The following is a 19,485-nucleotide window of genomic DNA, read 5'->3' on the forward strand; positions in this document are numbered from 1 at the left end:
TTGTTCCAGGTTGCTAAGTCTTTTTTAATTTCTGCTAACAATTTCATATAATTATCATTTTTTAATGTTATTGTTTTCGCTGTTAAATTTATTCCTAAATATTTTACCTTTTTTACAGTCTTTATTCCAGAAATAGTTTCTAATTTAGTTTCTAGTGTTTTGTTCATATTTTTAGTCAAGTAATGTGTTTTGTTTTTGTTTATCTTTAAACCTGCTACGTTTCCATATTGTTCAATGGTTTGTAATAAAGTAGGAACTGTTGTAGTCGGTTCTTCAATTATAAACATTAGATCATCTGCAAAGGCCTGGAGTTTATAGATTTCATCTCCTACGGTTAAACCTTTTATTCTCCACTTGCACTGCTTCGGAGAGTCCAACATGGGTTAATCTACAGCCTATTGGAAGGGACTGAGTTAAAAATTAGCATAAATAACCGGTCCAACCCCCATGTTGCCCTCTCTGGGTCAGTCTAAAAAACTCAGTCATAGTGGAGGGACTCATGAGTTTTTCCTCCTATGACTCTTGTAGTCTTGTTATTTTAGCTTGTACATTTGCTTAACTTTTACTGTTTTTTATTGTTTTATTATAAAGCATATTAAGATATTCACTAACAAAAAAATTTTTTCTGTTTGTCTTTCAGAGACTGGACAATGTAGTTCGGCAGTTTGGGCCCCTGGTTCTGCGGAGCTATGCCCACTTCTCTTCACCCAGGTCGGAGCCTCTTCCCTGCGAGGGTACAGCTCCAAGGACCGGGCGTCGCCCAAGGAACGAGGTCCCCGGCCTGCGCGGCCATACCTCTGTTCGGAGCGACCATCGGGAGCCGGAGACGACGAAAAGAGGACATTTGAATTTCCCGCCAGGAAAGAAAAGCCGCGGCTGGGAAACGAGCCGGCGAGCGGAGCGCCGAGCCAGGAAGCCCGAGAAAAGCATCGCCGTTCGCAACGGCAGCTGTAATGGGCGCGGCCATGACAATAAAGGCGCCAAACACAGGGCGCCGCCATTTTGAGGCTTAGCTCCGGGCCGCCATCTTGGAGGATTGACGGACAGTCCGATTACCCAATTATATCGGCCGGATGTCCTGTGCAACAGGAAGAGGCGGAACATAATAGCGGCGGCCATTTTTACTGACCAAATTGCTCAAACGCAGCTATAATTACCTGTTGGTCTCACGGAGCTTTATAATCATCCTCATGGCCGATCCAGCCCAACAGGGGACAGCTGAGGCCCCGATCACAAAGGCTAAGGAGAAGTCTCACTCTTCCAAGCCCAAGTCTAAATCTTCGCAAACCTCCTCTGCAATGAGAGATGCTGAAAGGCGCATCAAAGCCCTGGAGGAGCAATTGGAGGCACAAAAGCAAGCTGCCATGCCACAAAATGCACCTATAACAGGTACTACCCCCCCGGGGCTCCCGGAGGGCATGGGATCAGCAACTGATCGGGACTGGTCACCGGATAGATTTGGGGGTGCATCCCAGGTGGCAGAGCCAACTAGGCCAGACATTACCAGGCCTTCTTCTTCTTCTTCCCCGGCATGGCACATGGCATCTCAACCAATGCCAACTGCCTCATTCACCCCGACAGCAGCTGGCCTCAGATCATCCCCAGACACCTGGCAACGCCTGCCACCTGCATTGCAGGACATGATTGCTTCGGCCTATTCCCATGGCATAGTGGCTGGGGCCCAACAACACATGCCCAGTGCCCCCCCTGCTTCGCCTCGCCCTTCTCCATCTGTCCAGAGGAATATATGGGCAGCTCCGGCACCCCCATCTCCCACGCACGAATCCTTTCAGGAGGACATGGGCTTTAGGGAGCATGGTTCTGATCCGGAGGATGGCCTATCAGAGGATGAGGGTGTACCTCCAGAACCCCCGGCATATACTGGCCTCTTTAGGCCCTCTATTTTTCGTGTGCTCTTGAACAAGGCTAAGTTAACTATCGCCTCAGATGCACCTGGCAAGCCCGCTGACCAGGCAGAGATCACTCAACCGACCTCAAGGGTACTTACTGAAACCCAGAGGGATGCAGACTGTATACCTGCTCCCAAATTGTTCTTGGACAATGTTAAAAGACCCTGGCAATACCCAGCGGGTGCTCTAGGCCCAACAGTCTCAGAAAGGAAATTCTATGCGTTTGAACCAGAATTGGAGAATTTACTAGAATTCCCATCTGTCGATGCCCCTGTAGCGGCTCTTGTTTCTAATGCACTAGTGCCATCAGAGGTGGCAGACGGCCTACGACCAGAAGACCGGAGGGCCGAGAGCATAATCAAAAAGGCCCATCAAATGAATGCATGGGCCCTCAAAGCAGCCTCAGCTGCTTCATTTTTTAACCGGGCGTCGGTCCTTTGGCTGCAAGACATGCTCACGAGGCTAGGACCGGAAGATGGCCGCTTGAGGCAAGACCTCAACAAGCTATTAGCGGCAGCAGAGTTCTCCGCGGACGCCACTTTATCGGCATCCCGTTTTTCTTCACGGGCTCTTGCAGCAAATCAGTCGGCTCGACGCTTACTCTGGCTCCGGACATGGCAAGCTGACGCCAAGTCCAAATGGCGTCTGGCTTCAGCCCCATTTGATGGTGCAAAATTGTTTGGTGAAGCTCTTGACAAGGTCCTCATAGAGGATAAAGACAAGAAAAAGGTCTTACCCAGAACCTATAGGAGGCAAGACAGACGGACCACACCATACTTCAGACGTCCACCCTTTCGGGCAGAGGCCTCCTCCAATGCACCCCAGGTTGGAAGGTCATACACTCAGGGGTCATACTCTCAAACTTCGTACAGAGCAGACAGGGGTGGCTTTGGAGACCGGAATAAACAATTCCAACAATCAAGGAGACCATACAGAGGCTCCAGCAGAGGAGGTTATAGAAGGAACAAATGACTCCATCGAGAACCTTCCTATAGGAGGACGGCTACAACACTTCACCGCCTCTTGGGAAGCCATATCTACAGACTCTTGGGCTCTAAGGACTATAGCTCAAGGTCTCACTTTGGAATTTATTCAGGAACCTCCCAGCAGGTTCCTGCAATGCCCAACAACCTTCAACAACCTCAAGAACAACCTTCTGTATCACGAGATCAACCACCTCCTCCAGATAGGCGCCATCGAAAGGGTACCGTCCCATCAGGAGGGGCGGGGATACTATTCAATCGTGTTCATAGTACCCAAGGCCTCCGGTGGTTGCCGCCTCATTCTAAACTTGAAGCAACTGAACATATACCTCAAATATCGGCGTTTCAAGATGCATTCCCTAAAGACAATATTAGCAGCAATTCGCAAAGGGGATTGGTTAACGTCGATAGACCTCAAAGAGGCCTACCTGCATATCCCAGTACATCAGGATTACAGGAAATACCTTCGGTTTTGCCTCGACAACCAGCATTTCCAGTACAAGGCCATGCCTTTCGGCCTATCATCGGCACCCAGGACATTCACAAAGTTGCTGGACATACTCACAGCTCATCTCAGGTCTCGTCCACTACGACTCATGGCGTATCTGGACGATATCATCATCCTGTCCAAAAGTCCTGGACGGGCTCACCACGACCTAACAGAAACCATGAGGACACTAGAACACCTCGGTTTCTCCATCAATCATCAAAAGAGCCACTTTACACCAACAAGGTACCTACCTCACCTAGGCACCAACATAGACACCACAACCGGCATGGTCTTCCTTTCAGCAGAGCGACAAGCCAAGGTCAAAACCTTGGTCACACAGCTACAACGCAACCGTTCTCCGACCTTAGCCTTCCTCTCTCAACTGTTGGGGGTACTCATTTCTTGTATAGACATTCTACCTTGGGCCAGGCTCCATGCCAGGCCTCTGCAATGGTTCCTCATTCCCTTTCAGAGGAACAGAACGAGTCACTCGTCCGCATCAGTGGCAATTTCGCACGAAGTAAGGAAATCACTTCCTTGGTGGAAGTCATCAGCCCTCACGCAAGGATCACCGTTCCTGCCACAACAGGAGATGACCATAACAACGGACGCGAGCCTCTCGGGCTGGGGAGCGCACTCCGAGGTGGGAGTGGCCCAGGGCCTTTGGACCGAAGAGGAGCTCACATGCCCAAACATCAATTACCTGGAGCTCAGAGCCGTTCACCTGGCTCTCAGACATTTCACTGCACAGGTCAGAGGTCAAAACGTATTGATCCTCACAGACAATGTGGCGACAAGGGCGCACATCAACCATCAGGGCGGCACAAGATCGGGTCGCCTGATGAGGGAATCCCAGTCCCTGTTCAAATGGGCGGAACGTCACCTATCATCCTTGAGGGCGGAACACATATCCGGCATCTCGAATCTTCAAGCAGACTGGCTCAGCCGGACCACCATAGATCCGGCGGAGTGGAGCCTGGGCAACGATCTGTTCATGGAGATCATTCACAAATACGGGACACCACAGGTGGATTTGTTTGCCACCCACCACAACAACCAATTGCCCAGGTTCTTTTCAAGGTTCCCCTCGCCGGGAGCAGAGCAGATCAATGCCCTGTCATGCCAGTGGCCGGAGGGTCTGCTATATGCCTTTCCCCCAGTCTGTCTGATCCCAAGGGTAGTCAACAAACTGCTGCAAGAACAAGCGGAAATCCTCTTGGTGGCCCCATTCTGGCCCAGGAGGCCTTGGTTCGCAGACTTGATGGGTCTTTCAATTTCTCCCCCCTGGCGAATCCCACACCACAAGGTGGTCCTGACACAGGGGTCGATTTACCACCCAGACCCTCAGTGGTGGAGTCTTGCCGTGTGGCACTTGAGGGGGAGAGATTGAGGAGAGAACAACTACCGGACAAAGTAATAAATACTATGCAGGCAGCTCGCCGACCCTCCACGACCCGCATTTATCAGGCCACATGGAGGGCATACTGTTTATTTTGTAGAAACCGTCATCAGGACCCACAGGCCCCTTCCGTAATCCAGATCCTAGAATTCTTACAAGCTGGGTTGGACAAAGGACTGTCACCCAACACGCTTCGCAGGCAAACGGCAGCTATAGCCACAATCCTTAAAATGGACTTTTCTCGCCCAATTTCACAACACCCATGGATTCGGGATTTTATCAGGGGGGCATCGAACATCAGACCCCCCACCATTCACAGATTCCCTACCTGGGACTTACCTCTGGTCCTGCAGGCCTTGACAGAACCTCCCTTCGAACCTCTAAGAGATATTCCACTTCGTCTCTTATCGTTTAAAACGGCCTTCTTAACAGCAATCACATCAGCGAGGCGAGTATCCGAACTCGCGGCCTTGTCAATCAGACCGGACTTATGCATATTTCATACAAACAATGTAGTCCTGAGGCCTGATCCTACCTTTTTACCAAAAGTAAACACGGTCTTCCACAGGTCACAAGACATCATCCTTCCGGATTTTTGTGCCAAAGGGTCACATCCACTGGAACTAAAGTGGCACAAAATTGATGTCCGTCGTGCCATCAAAATATACATACGACGGACAGGTTCCTTCCGGAAAACAGAGGCCCTGTTTGTTTCCTACTTCCCGGCATCCATGGGGAGTAAAGTATCCTCTAAGACTGTCAGTTGTTGGATACGCTCCTGCATCGCCATAGCATATAAATCAAGGTCGGCACCAATACCTAGAGGTATCACGGCCCACTCTACTAGAAGTGCAGCCACATCAGCGGCCTGGGCGACACAGGCCCCCCTTGAAGATATCTGTAGGGCAGCAACCTGGACTGCCCCCAATACGTTTATCAAGCACTACCGTTTGGACAGTTTCGCTTCAGCTGAAGCGGCCTTTGGACGCAGAGTGTTGCAGAGAGTTTGCACGGAGTCTGCGCCCCTGGTCCAGCCTTCTCCCTCCCTAATAGTTTAAAGCTTGGGTATATCCCATGTTGGACTCTCCGAAGCAGTGCAAGTGGAGAAGAACCGTTGCACTTACCTGAACGGTCTTCTCGCTGCACTGCAAGGAGAGTCCAAACCCACCCGGCTAACAGGCCCAGGGTCACTAGACGATTCATAGTTGAGTTGGATTCTGTTGAATCAGTTGAATAAAGTTTTCTTGTTTTTCTAACACTATGACTTCGTTTTATTATAAGACTGACCCAGAGAGGGCAACATGGGGGTTGGACCGGTTATTTATGCTAATTTTTAACTCAGTCCCTTCCAATAGGCTGTAGATTAACCCATGTTGGACTCTCCTTGCAGTGCAGCGAGAAGACCGTTCAGGTAAGTGCAACGGTTCTTCTGGGGTCCGCTCTTATTTTAATTAATAAGGTTTCAAGGGTCATAATAAATAACAGTGGTGATATAGGACATCCTTGGCGAACTCCCTTATTTATGTCAAGTATTGGTAATTGACTGTTATTCAATATTATATTCGTTGTTTGTTTTGAATATATGGTATCTATTAGATTAACAAATTTTGGGCCAAATCTCATTTTATTTAATTGCATTTTTATAAATATCCAATTAACGTTGTCAAAGGCTTTTTGAGCATCCAAAAACATTAAAGATGCCATCTTATCTGGGTGTTGTTCGTAGTACTCTAGTATATTTATTACAGTTCTAATATTATTTTTAATTTGTCTCCCTGGAAGAAACCCATTTTGGTCTTGGTGTATTATTCCATTTATAACTCCTTTGAGTCTCTCTGCATAAATGGCAATAAAGATCTTATAGTCTACATTTAATAGTGATATAGGCCTATAATTTTTGATTTTTTCTGGTTCTGTACCCTGTTTATGTATTAAGGTTGTCAGTGATTCTGACCAAGATTTAGGAATTTTTCCGTCAAGTCTACAGGAATTAAAAGTTTCTAACATATGGTTTCTTATTGTTTCATTATCTATCTTATACCATTCTGCAGGTATGGCATCTGGGCCTGTGGCCTTGTTGCTTTTCTGTTTTTTAATTGTTATTAGGAGTTCCTCCATTGTTATTGGTCCATCCATGGTAGCCTGTTGATCTTCTGTTATTTGTGGTAGATTTGAAGCCTCTAAATAGTTAAAAACTTCATCTTCAATGACATGATCTTTAGCATATAATTCCTTATAAAAATTATACACAATGTCTGCCTTACCTTCTGTATCGTATTTTATTTTACCATCTTTATCTTCCAATTTTTGGATTAATTTTGATTGACTCTGTTTTCTAAGTTTATACGCTAGCCATCTGCCAGGTTTATTTGCATATTCAAAGTATTGTTGCTTTGCTCTTTTAATCTTTTCAGTTAGTTGGTTTTGTTCTATAACTCTAATTTTATGTTTAATTACGTTTATTTCTGTCTTTAGATCTCTATTCTTAGTATGTTGCTGCGATAAAGATTCTAATTGTTTTAGTTCGTTTGTTAATTGTAAATACTCTAATTTCTTTTCCTTATTGTATTTTGCTGTATAAGATATTGTTAAACCTCTTATGTACGCTTTAACTGTATCCCATAAGTTCTGTGGAGTAGTGTCTGATGTTTTATTAATTTCAAAAAATATTTTTAATTCCTTTTCAATCCAATCCTTATATTTCTTGTCATTTAATATATACCTGTTCATCCGCCAATTGTTCTGTTTATTATTCATCGTCATATAGACCACTATTGGATTGTGATCGGCCCATGTATTAACGTCTATGTCAACTTCTCTTATTTGTTCTGCCACCGTTTTTGGTGCCCATAACATGTCAATTCTCGTCCAAATTTTGTGAGGATTGGAATAAAAGGTAAATTGCCTTTTGAGAGGGTGTCTTTCCCTCCAAATATCACTTAATAATAGTTCCGCTTTCATTTTTTGAAAAGTACTGGGTAGCAAGTTTCTTCTTGTTTTTTTACCTTTTCCCCTTTTTTTATTACCTCCCCCTCCTGAGTGGTCTAATTGTCTGTTCGCGATAGCATTAAAATCACCTATTATCAATAGATTATCAATAGCTAAATCTGTTATTATTTGGTGTAAATTTTTATAGAATGTCATTTGGTCTTCATTGGGGGCATAAATAGAAACAACCACTAGAGGTCTGGGTTCAATGTCTACTTGTACAATCAATATCCTACCCTCTTTATCCTTATATATTTGTTTGGAATTTATAGAATTCTTAACATACATCACTACACCTCTTTTTTTTTGGTCTGCTAATGCAGCATACATTTTTCCAATTTTGGGATTCAACAGTAATTTTTGGTTATCTTTTTTAATATGAACTTCTTGTAGTATTGCAATCTGAACATTTTGGTTTCTGATTTTGGAAAAAATTTGCTTCCTTTTTCTTGGTTCGTTAAGTCCATTAACATTTACGGAAAAGATTTTCAAGTCTTTATTCGTTGTCATTTAATAGGTTTTTTGGTTTCTCGCTGAGGTTGAACTCTTCTAGAACCTTGGTCCTGCTCTATTACTTGGGCAGTTGCCCCCAGGTTTTCTTCTTGCTGAGTTAGTGATTTTTCCCCTGGTTGCTGTTGAACTGGTTGTAGTTGGACCACTAGTTGCTTACTTACATGGTCGGAGTGGCCCAAGCCACTCTGTTCAAGAAAGAACATAGCTTGATCTACGTTTTCCAGTTTGTACCTTGTAGAGCGCCATGTCAGAGAAAGTCCTTGTGGAATAAGCCAACGGTAAGTGATATTTTCTTTAATCAAGATTTTGGTTAAAAAGTGGTAATCTCTTCTGTTTTCTCTGACACTTCTTGGAACTTGTTTTAATATCTTTATTTCTACTCCGTGTCGTTGAGGCGGGGAGTTTCTTGAATAATGAAGTATCTCATCTCGCAACGCCTTTCTTGTAAATTTAATATGTATCTCTCTTGGGAGGTTGTGTCGACGGATATAGCTATTCGAAATTCGGTATACTTCATCGATTTCTTTCTGTAAAGCCATGGGGTCCTCTTGAAGTATGCCTCCAATGATTTCCGCCATAGTCGTTTTTAAGTCTTCATCTTTTTCCTCTTTTATATTCTGAAATCGAAGTCCGTACGAAGCTCGTTGCATCTCCAGCTGGATGATAGATTCATCATATCTTTTGTATCTTTCATCAGCTCTCCCTTCAAGATACTCCATTCTTTTCTCATTTTTGTCAGCTTGCTCTTCAACTTTTTTTACTCGGTCATCACTTTCTTGAAGAGTTTGTTGGATCTGCTTTATCTGATCTTTCATCTCGCCCATATCAGCTTTCATTTGAGCCATCTCCACTTTAAATTCTGCCAAGTCAGCTTTTATGGCTTCTCTTTGTTGTGTTGCCTCCTCCTTTATGGCTTCTCTTTGTTGTGTTGCCTCCTCCTTTATGGCCTCTCTTTGTTGAGTGGCATCTTCTTGTGATTTGACCATAAAGTCCTTCAAAGCATTCAAAGTCTCATGTATAGTTGCAAGATTGGACTGCATTGTTTTGTCTTTGTCTTTGTCTTTGGTAGACATGGTTAGCACTTGATGCGAAGGAGAAGAATGCGGTGACACTTGTGGAGATAGGGTAGTTGGTGTTGTTTGTTTCTTTGTTGTTTTAACAAGAGTTGAGGTGTGGGACATTATCAAATTGGAATCCACTATTTCAAATTTTAAGGTTAGTTTCAATTTTATATATAGTGAAAAGGAAAAGAAATTACTATAAATTCCAAATCTATTCAATATATTTTGTTTCCCTTATAATATGACTATACCAATTCAATAACAATTCAATTAATAACAGAGTTCAAAAAAAGAAGAAAAAAAAAAGAAATATTATTGTTTAGTGCCACAGGGAAAAAAACAAATATTAGCCTTTTCAAGTAAAAGGAGGACAGAAAATGAAAGAAGAGAAAGAATATCAACTATATATAGAAGACAAAAGAAAGAAAAGAAAAAAAAAAGAAAATTTTTGGAGGAAAAGACTTTAGGAGGAGGGAAGAAAAAAGAAAGGGGGAAAAAGTGAAGTAAAAAGAATTGTTCAAAAAGAAAAAGAAGGAGGGTGATATTTTAGTTCAACTATTTAGAATAGAGCAGGAACCCAAGGTTTATCAACAATGCATGTAGTTCAAACCAAACTTCTTCTAGTAATAGAAATGTAAGAAAGAAAGTCAAAGAAAAATCAGGGAGAAAAAAACCAGATAATTATTCAAAGACACAATAACAGTATTGTATACTTAAGTTCTTCTTATAGATCCTGTAATTTTGCTAGGAAGTAGAAATGAAAATCCAAATCTCAAAGGGTAAAGTTATATTTGATTTCAATTCAAAATTCAAGGAGTAAAGCAATTCCAAAGCTTGCTTGTGTTCAAGATGGAGTCAGTTTATTTTCCAAATTCAAAACAGGAACAAAGAACAAAGAAAGAGATCCCAAGATGGAGTCAAGTTAATTTTCGTGCAGCAGGCAGATGTTAAACCAAGAGTTCTCAGCAAATAATCCAAAAGGTGTCAGCAAATAGTCCAAAAGGCTCAGCAAGTATTCCAGATAGGTTAATCCAACAATAAGTAATCCAAGAAAGAAGTGATTTCAATCTCTTCTAGATTCCATTTAATTCATGATTATTAAGTTATTCATGTTGTGAAAATAGGCAGCAAGAAAAAAAAGGCAGCAAGACTGTGTTCCTCCGCTTGAAAAATTAAGTCCAGAAGATTATGATTTTAAAAGTCTATCAAGAACAAATTCTGATCATCACTAGAAATTTCCTTTAGCAGTTAAAATTTTCTAAATAGTCATGTCAAATTTAAACTATTTTGTTAAAGCGTAAAGTCAGAAAATTATTTTGTAGATTCCCAAGTTCACGTTCAAAATGGAAAAGTAAAAGTGAAGAGAAAAAATTAGGTCCGGCTGTTATTTGCGGATGGGTTTAAACAAGAAAAAACTTTCACTTTCGCCCTGGAAAAAAAAACTTTTACTTAAAAGTTTTACGATCTTCTGACTTAAAGACGAAACACAATGGAGATTTTTACCTTAAGTCCTTTCTCTGGTATATTCTTTTTCTATGTAGATGTAGATATTTTTACTTTCACTTCTTTGCTTTTATTCTTCCCGCTGAGTGAGGGGAGAAAGCGCTGGCCGGTCCTCTTAAGCAAAGAGGAGCGGTTCTCCCGTCTCCGAAGCTGCGGGGCGAACCGCTGCCTCTGGAGTCCTGGCGATGGGTCCTCGGGCAGAGGAGAGCCCCCTGTTCATGGATCGGGCCATCCGGGCCCGATCCGATCGCAAATGCGACCTTCGGAGGGGGTAGAAGAGATTCGCCTGGCAGAGCCCTGCCAGACACGTCTCGCCGCGATCTCCACCAAACCGGAAGCCCCCTCTCTCGCTCCCTTTCTATGTCTCCCTCTTTCTCTCTCTCTCTCTCCCTCTCCGCAGCAGACCCCCCCAACACCAAACGCGCGCAAACTTCACCGATGAAAAAAAAAAAAAAAAAAGCAGGAGGGACCAAGACCGTCTGCAGCTGAGTGTCTGGAGAGGAGGCGGAAAGCCAGGGGGCGGGGAGGAAAGCAATTGGCCAATTTCTTTCTCGCCTTTAGGAAGAGGAACTGTTGCTGCTCTGCCATAGGGTGCTTTCCTCCCCGCCCCCTGCCTTTCCTCTTCCTTGCCGCCGCCAGACGCTCAGCAGCAGAGTGGAGGGGAGATTCGGGAACTTAGTATATTATATGGTAAAATCTTGCACGCTGCTGCGGCCCGGGTAAATAGCCTCAGCGGGCCGCATCTGGCCCGTGGGCCGTAGTTTGGGGACCGCTGATGTAGCATATGATGTTATGGGCTATGTTTAGATGATGTTTAAGGTGAGGTAGTTCTTAATGACGTAGTTCATAAACTTCTTTTATTTTTTAGCCTCTACGGCAAATATAAAACACCCTTTTCTAATCTGCTAACAAAGGACAAGCTTAGTAAGGTTGTTGGTCTTTTGTTCAGATTTTAAGCTAGCATGTGTCGACTAGAGATGAATCTTTGTTGGGTTTGTCTTTCTCTGTCGCAGGTGGCCTTCTTTAATGAAATACTACAATCAGGCAGACAGTGTGAATTGGCTGGAGCAATACAAAGAGCGGCATAAAGCAGGCTTGAAAGCCCAAACGGTCGTCGCCTCGTTTTCCAAAAGGTTCTTTTCAGAGCACGTAAGATTTTTCTGCTTGATCTTGCAAATAAAATCAAAATGTATTGTCGCTCCCTGTTTGTACAGCACGGTGGCTGGGGAATCCTGGGACCATCCATTGTCAGGGTTCCAAGTAGCACCCCCAATGGAAGAAAAAAACCTGAGGCTTGAGTTTCCTCAAAGTCCCATGTTATTAGAGATGTCATATCAGCACATCTTGGGAAAATCTGAATCTTGAAAGCTTCTGATTTTCCACACCCCAAAAGAAAGTCCAAGTCGTGTCCATCCCATGTTCCAATCAATGCACCATCCCAACTGGAGATGCCTCCCAGGCTCATCCTTCCAGGTGTAAGGCAGAGTGACCTTGAGTCTGGGAGAAAGGAATGTTGTTTTGACTATGCCTCCTCACTCACACAATCCCCCCCTCCCAGTTTCCCACAACATTAAATGTGGCAGTCTTAAAGATCCAATACCCAAGATGGTTTCCAGGCCTGACGCCCATCTTAAAGTTGCCAAGATGGAAAAACTCTGGTCTAAGCAGTGGCTCTTCTTCCTGCCTTTTGAAGGGTGTTCTCACAGATCTTAGGACCATAATTCTGGGTGCAACTATAATTATAAGTCAAAGACTACAGATAGATAGAGAGAGAGAGAGATAGATAGATAGATAGATAGATAGATAGATAGATAGATAGATAGATAGATAGATAGATAGATAGATAGATAGATAAATCTAGGAGGGTCTTAAGCATAAAACTCATCAGGAAAGACTCCATGAACTCAATCTATATAGTCTGGAGCAGTGATTTTCAACCTTTTTTGAGCCGCGGCACATTTTTTACATTTACAAAACCATGGGGCACATTGAGGGGCGGGGCGGCTAAAAAAAGTTTGGACAAAAAAATTCTCTCTCTCTTCCTCCCTTTCGCTCTATTTCCCTCTCCCTCCCTCTTTCTCTCCCTTTCTCTTTTTTCTCTCTCTCTCCATCCCTCTTTCTCTCTTCCTTCCTTCTTTTTTGCTCTGTTTTTCTCTCCCTCCCTCCCTCTGTCTTTCTCTCTCCCACCTTCCCTCCTTCTTTCTCTCTCTCTCTCTCTTTCTTTCTTTTTCTTTTTTTCTCTCTTTTGCTCTCTTTCTCTCTCTTGCTTTCTTTCTCTCTTGTTCTCTTTCTTTTTCTTTTCCTTTCTCTCTTGCTTTCTCTCTTGTTTTATTTCTCTCTCTCTTGCTTGCTTCCTTTCTCTCTCTCTTGCTCTTTCTTTCTCTCTCTCTCTTGTTTTCTTTCTCTCTCTGAACTTCGCGGCACACCTGATCATGTCTCACGGCACACTAGTGTGCCGCGGCACACTGGTTGAAAAACACTGGTCTGGAGGACAGAAGGGAAAGGGGGGACATTTAAATGTGTTAAAGGGAAGGGAAAGGGGAAACATTTAAATATTAAATATGTTAAAGGGTTAAATAAGGTTCAGGAGGGAAGTGTTTTCAATAGAAAGTGAACACAAGAACAAGGGGGCACAATCTGAGGTTAGTTGGGGGAAAGAAGCCACGTGAGAAAATATTTGACTGAAGGAGTAGTAGATGCTTGGAACAAACTTCCAGCAGACGTGGGATAAACATACAGTATATCCATCCTAAGATAAAATACAGGAAATAGTATAAGGGCAGGTTAGATGGACCAGGAGGTCTTTTTCTGCCGTTAATCTTCTATGTTTCTGTTTCTAGATACGTTTTCGTAGATTTTCCTTCAAACTCTCAATAGATTTCGTTGGGGCTTGCAGAAGTCAAAACTGCTAAAGTGGTTTCCTTCATTCATTTATTTATAAAATTTATATTGCTGCCTGTTCACCCATGGCGAGTCAAGGCAGCTTACAAGGACACCTTGTTCAACAGGTAGTCCTTTTTTCTTTTAATAACAACAAACCGATCCAAGAGCGACAAATTACAATTTATGCATGGTATGTATGTTTGTATGTATGTTTGGTTTTACAAATAAGGGTTTTTTAATTGTTTTAGTATTAGTTTTAGTATTGGATTTACATGCTGTTTTGTACTACTGTTGTTAGCCGCCCCAAGTCTACGGAGAGGGGCGGCATACAAATCCAATAAATAAAATAAATGAAATTGTGTCTGGTTATTCTTCAGGTGGTTATAGAAAGCTGCTTTCTATAGTGGAATAATTGCAGTGTTTTTCCATTTAGGTGCCCTGTGATGGCTTCACTGATATCGAGACTCTAGATTGCCCCAGCCACTTCTTTGAAGATGAGCTGATTTCTATTCTTAATACAGGAGGCAGGTGAGGCTGAGTCTAAAATCCTAGGAAAGAACATTTGGCTGTTTCTTCAGGGTGCGTAGCATACACATTGATTTTACGTTTTCTTTTTAAATTCCACTTGTGTCCTCAGTCTACCTATCTTGCTAACAAACCTTTGAGGTGGATTCGGCTGAAAAAAATCACGATACACCTTAAAGGAATTAAGGATTCATCTGTATATCACTAAAAACTCTTGTTCTCGTAACGGCACAAAATGATGTGTCACACGGCAACAATTTTTGAACCAAAGTACCTCAAATGTGTTGAATGCATCCAAAATCACAGACTCTCATTTGGCCAATTTTGTAAAACATTTTATGACACACAAACAATCATAAAGCAGTTTATGGCATCGTACAAAATGCCATAGAAGAATTCCTGTGCTGATATTTGATTGGGCTGCTCAGTTCAATATTTTAAAGGCAGATGCGTCTCTCAATATCTCCTTGAATTTGTAAGAATTTTTCCAGTACGTTAGAAACTCTGCCGTTGTTGAAAGCATTGAGGAATCTGGTAAGAATATACCTCTGGAAGGAGGGGCCACAAGCTGCATTGGATCTAACCATTTTCAAGTTGAATAGCTAAATGGACATTTTTGTGAAAATATTTCAGATATATAGCTCTAAAGTCTGCAGGGTGGGATTGTTTTTAAATGGAACTGTAATTCCGCGATGGAGCAATGGTTAGAATGCAGCATTGTAGGCTAACTGCTCACTGCCAGCAGTTCGATCCTGACCGGCTCAAGATTGACTCCAAAGTCGGTAAAACGAGGATCCAGATTGTTGTGAGCAATAGGCTGATCTTGTAAACCGGTTAGAAATGGCTGTAAAACATTGTGAAATGATATATGTCTTATGGCTGTTGCTATTTTCTGTAAGTTTCCTATCATAAGTTGATATCATGATCCAAGGATGAAATTACCTTTATAAACAAAAATATGCCAATATTTTAATAAAAACCTGCTTTCTCTCTGGGCTCTTAAATTGTCTTTCCTGTTTTATGTCTAAAATTACTTTTAAATATTTGTCCAGGATTCCTCTTGTTTTCCACTTTTCCAGGTGTTATTTATTTATGTTACACATATACAGTATACTGTATATTTGTGTGTGTGTGTATATATGTATATATGTGTGTTTATGTATCTATGTATGTATGTATGTGTGTGTGTTACATATTTTGCTGATAAATGAAAAAGGAGGCTAGATCTATTTTGAGCTCTAGAAATACATACATACATACATACATACATACATACTGCTCAAAAAAATAAAGGGAACACTCAAATAACACATCCTAGATCTGAATGAATGAAATATTCTAATTGAATACTTTGTTCTGTACAAAGTTGGATGTGCACGACAGCAGGTGAAATTGATTGTCGATCAGTGTTGCTTCCTAAGTGGACAGTTTGATTTCACAGAATTTTTATTTACATGGAGTTATATTCTGTTGCTTAAGTGTTCCCTTTATTTTTTTTTTGAGCAGTGTACACAAACACACACACATCTTGCTCACCACAGTGGTTTCCTTTACTCTGCAGGAAAGGTCTGACCTGGAAGTACTATGCAAAGAAAATTCTTTACTTCCTGCGGCAACAGAACATTTTAAAGAAACTGAAGACTTACCTTGAGCACCCAGCAGATGAGCAATCCTTTTTAGAAGGTTAGTCATGTCCCAGAAAGGTTGGCGTGGACACAGCGTAAGAAGACTGTAAGGAAGCAATGCAATATTTGAAGGATTGCAACAATTCTGTGTGGCCTGACCGGCCTTTGGGATGTATGGGGCAGAAGACGGTTTATTTATTAATTTATTTATTTATTTTGTCCAATACACAATGAGGATTTTAGTAAAATACATGATGAAGGTTATAGAGGAGATACTCATAGTAAAATATATCTAAGAAATAATAAAAAAGAAGGTATAGTAATAGAACATATCAATGAAAGAATAGAAGAAGAGATATAGGAATACAAGAAAGGTATAGGAGATATAGGAAAGCAATAGGACAGGGGACGGAAGACACTCTAGTGCACTTGTACCTTACTGACCTCTTAGGAATCTGGATAGGTCAACCATACATAATCTAAGGGTAAAGTGTTGGGGGTTTGGGGATGACACTATGGAGTCCGGTAATGAGTTCCACGCTTCGACAACTCAGTTACTGAAGTCATATTTTTTACAGTCAAGTTTGGAGCGGTTAATATTAAGTTTAAATCTATTGTGTGCTCTTGTGTTGTTGTGGTTGAAGCTGAAGTAGTTGCCAACAGGCAAGACGTTGCAGCATATGATCTTGTGGGCAATACTTAGATCTTGTTTAAGGCGTCTTGGTTCCGCAGGTAATCTGGTCCTAAACCATGTAGAGCTTTATAGGTCATAACCGACACTTTGAATTGCGTTCGAAGGCCAGTCGGCAGCCAATGCAGCTCGCGGAGTGCTGGAGAGACATGGGCGTATTTCGGGAGGCCCATGATCGCTCGCACGCTGCATTTTGCACCACCTGAAGTCTCCGAAAGTTCTTCAGAGGTAGCCCCATGTAGAGAGCATTGCAGTACTCGAACCTCAAGGTCATAAGGGCATGAGTGACTGTGAGAAGAGACTCCTGGTCCAAGTAGGGCCAGAACTGGTGCACCTTCTGTGATCAATAAAAATGAGGAGCCAGATTGTTGTGGACAATGCTGACTCTGTAAACTGCTTAGAGAGAGCTGGAAAGCCATGCAAAGCGAATAGAAGTCTTAAGCGCTATTGCTACTGTGTTTTCCCCAAAATAAGACACTGTCTTATATTAATTTTTGCTCCAAAAGTTGTGCTACGTCTTATTTTCGGGGGGGGGGTGCCTTATATTTCTCAAATACAGTGGTCCCTCGACTTGCGCGTTCTCGATTAGCGCGAAACGCTGCAACGCGGTTTTTCAAAAAATATTATTTAAAAAATAAAATATTAAAATATTATTTAAAAAAAATTTTTTTTTAAAAAAAATTTTTTTTAAAAAAAAAATTTTTTTTTATTCTGTTCCCTGAATGGAGACCGCCGGCCGCTCAATCGGGCCGGCAGGGAACAGAATGGAGCCTTCCGCGGCGGGGCTGGTAAGGGGGGGAGCCGAGGGGGGAGCCGAGCCCAGCCCCGTGGCATTCGCTTTCCTCCCTGCCCCGGAAGCTCTCCGAGGTTGCGAAGGAGCCCACAATCAGTCTCGGCTGCGGGTGGGAGGAAGGCGAATCCCCCGTGGGCTCCGTTACATTTTCCGCTGCCAGCCAGGCCATGCTGGCGGCAGCGGAACAATCGCTGGGTGGAAGGCGTGCTCGGCTCTGCCGCTCCAGCCGCTTTCGGCCGAGCCTCCCCGGCCAAGCAGCCAGGGAAGTCGAGCCAGGCGTGGCGGCGGCCTGCGCCGATGTTCCCCGCTGCGACGGAAGGCAGTCGCTTGGCTAGGGAGGCTCGGCCGAAAGCGGCTGGAGCGGCAGAGCCGAGCACGCCTTCCACCCAGGGAGTCCTGCCCTTTCATTCCCGCCGACCACAGGGGCGAGGGGTGGGGATGAAGGGGCAGGACTTCCCGGGCGGAAGGCGTGCTCGGCTCTGCCGCTCCAGCCGCTTTCGGCCGAGCCTCCCTAGCCAAGCGACTGCCTTCCGTCGCAGCGGGGAACATCGGCGCAGGCCGCCGCCATGCCTGGCTCGACTTCCCTGGCTGCTCGGCCGAAAGGGGCTGGAGCGGCAGAGCCGAGCATGCCTTCCGCCCGGGAAGTCCTGCCCCTTCATCCCCACCCCTCGCCCCTGTGGCCGGCTCATCCAGGGGGGCGTGTGTGGACTGGCAAGCGGCAAGCGGGAAGACCAAGGGAAGGTTCCTTCAGCCGCCCAACACCTGATCCGCTCCGCAGCGCGGCAGCAGCGAGGAGCCGAAGATGGGGTTTCCCCTTTGCCTTTACCCCATCTTCGGCTCCTCGCTGCTTCCGCGCTGCGGAGCAGATCAGCTGTTGGGCGGCTGAAGGAACCTCCCCTTGGTCTTCCCCGCCGCCCACACGCAAACTCCACCATCTGCGCATGTGCGGCCATGAAAAAAATGGCGCACATGCGCAGATGGTGGTTTTACTTCCGCATCCAATATAACGCGGAAATCGGTTAGCGCGGGAGGTCTTGGAACGTAACCCCCGCGCTAACCGAGAGATCACTGTAAGACAAATTCACAGGCAGAAAAGCTGACACCCCCAAAGAAAGTGTACCGTACGGTACACTGATTACGGTACGGTACCTGTCAGTATGGCACCCACACACACAAACGACGGCACTTATATGGTACAACAGTATACTCCCGCTATTGCAGCTTCCAGCCACCAGAGGAACTACAGTCTACGCACTGTAGTGGAGACTGTAATGGCAGTGGGACAGCAGCTGACTGTGTCTGCTGTACTGGACGGTACAAAGTGATGGAAGGGGCCAGCAGGGGACGCCACATTATTACGGTACCGCTATGAACAGCTTTGAATGGTACCGTATGTTTTTCCACCGTACCGTATGTAAACTTGAATACGGCTTATTTTTGGGGGGTGCCTTGTATTAGCAAATTCTGCAAAACCTCTGACATGCCTTACTTTCAGGGTACGTCTTATTTTCGGGGAAACAGGGTATCTGCCCTGTTTCCTGGGTCCTGGATCTCCTATTGCCAACCTCGCTACGATTCTACATTTCTACTACGCTTCGGTTGCCATGAGAAATGGGGAGGGGTTTGGCCATGGGGGGGGGAAGTGTGCAGGAGGCCCTGTGAAGTTTTGTTTCCTTAGAACCAGGTGACCTGGAGGAGACCGTTAGAAGCTGCATCCCCTCAATGTGACGTGGGGTTGAAGATGCGTCCACCTGACAGTTATGGACACTTAAGGATTGGCCAATCACCAAAAGGGGGGGGTCAAGTGGGGTTTTGATATACGCGTGTATCGTGCCTTTTTCCTTAGTCTTTGCTTCACTTTCGTTGCTTTCAGTTCTGATTTATGATAAATTCACTTTTGAACCTGAAATGGACTCTTTGAGTTTTATTTTTCTTAAATTCTGATCGAAGCAGCTGACACCTATCTCTTCCTAGGGGCCGTGCTGGTTGACCAATACTGTAACCCTTTGTCGGACATCTCGCTCAAGAGTATCCAAGCTCAGATTGATGACATTGCTGCTAAAGTGTGTAAATTTCTCAAATCCAAAAACCCCAGACATCCCAGTGTGGACCGAAAAGCAG

General features: G+C 44.0%; 1 protein-coding gene across 2 annotated transcripts in view; it reads left to right on the plus strand.

Moving 5' to 3' along the window:
* FBXO21 (F-box protein 21) overlaps positions 1–19,485 on the plus strand; it is a 50,324-nt gene that overhangs the window by 11,858 nt on the left and 18,981 nt on the right. For both annotated transcript variants that reach the window (XM_070763079.1, XM_070763078.1), the window contains exons 2-5: positions 11,861–11,996; positions 14,164–14,258; positions 15,817–15,938; positions 19,339–19,485. In XM_070763079.1, coding sequence (XP_070619180.1) covers positions 11,861–11,996; positions 14,164–14,258; positions 15,817–15,938; positions 19,339–19,485 — 500 coding nt within the window. The remainder of the gene's footprint in view (positions 1–11,860; positions 11,997–14,163; positions 14,259–15,816; positions 15,939–19,338) is intronic.

Source organism: Erythrolamprus reginae, chromosome 10 (genome assembly GCF_031021105.1).
Source record: "Erythrolamprus reginae isolate rEryReg1 chromosome 10, rEryReg1.hap1, whole genome shotgun sequence".
NCBI lineage: Eukaryota > Metazoa > Chordata > Lepidosauria > Squamata > Dipsadidae > Erythrolamprus > Erythrolamprus reginae.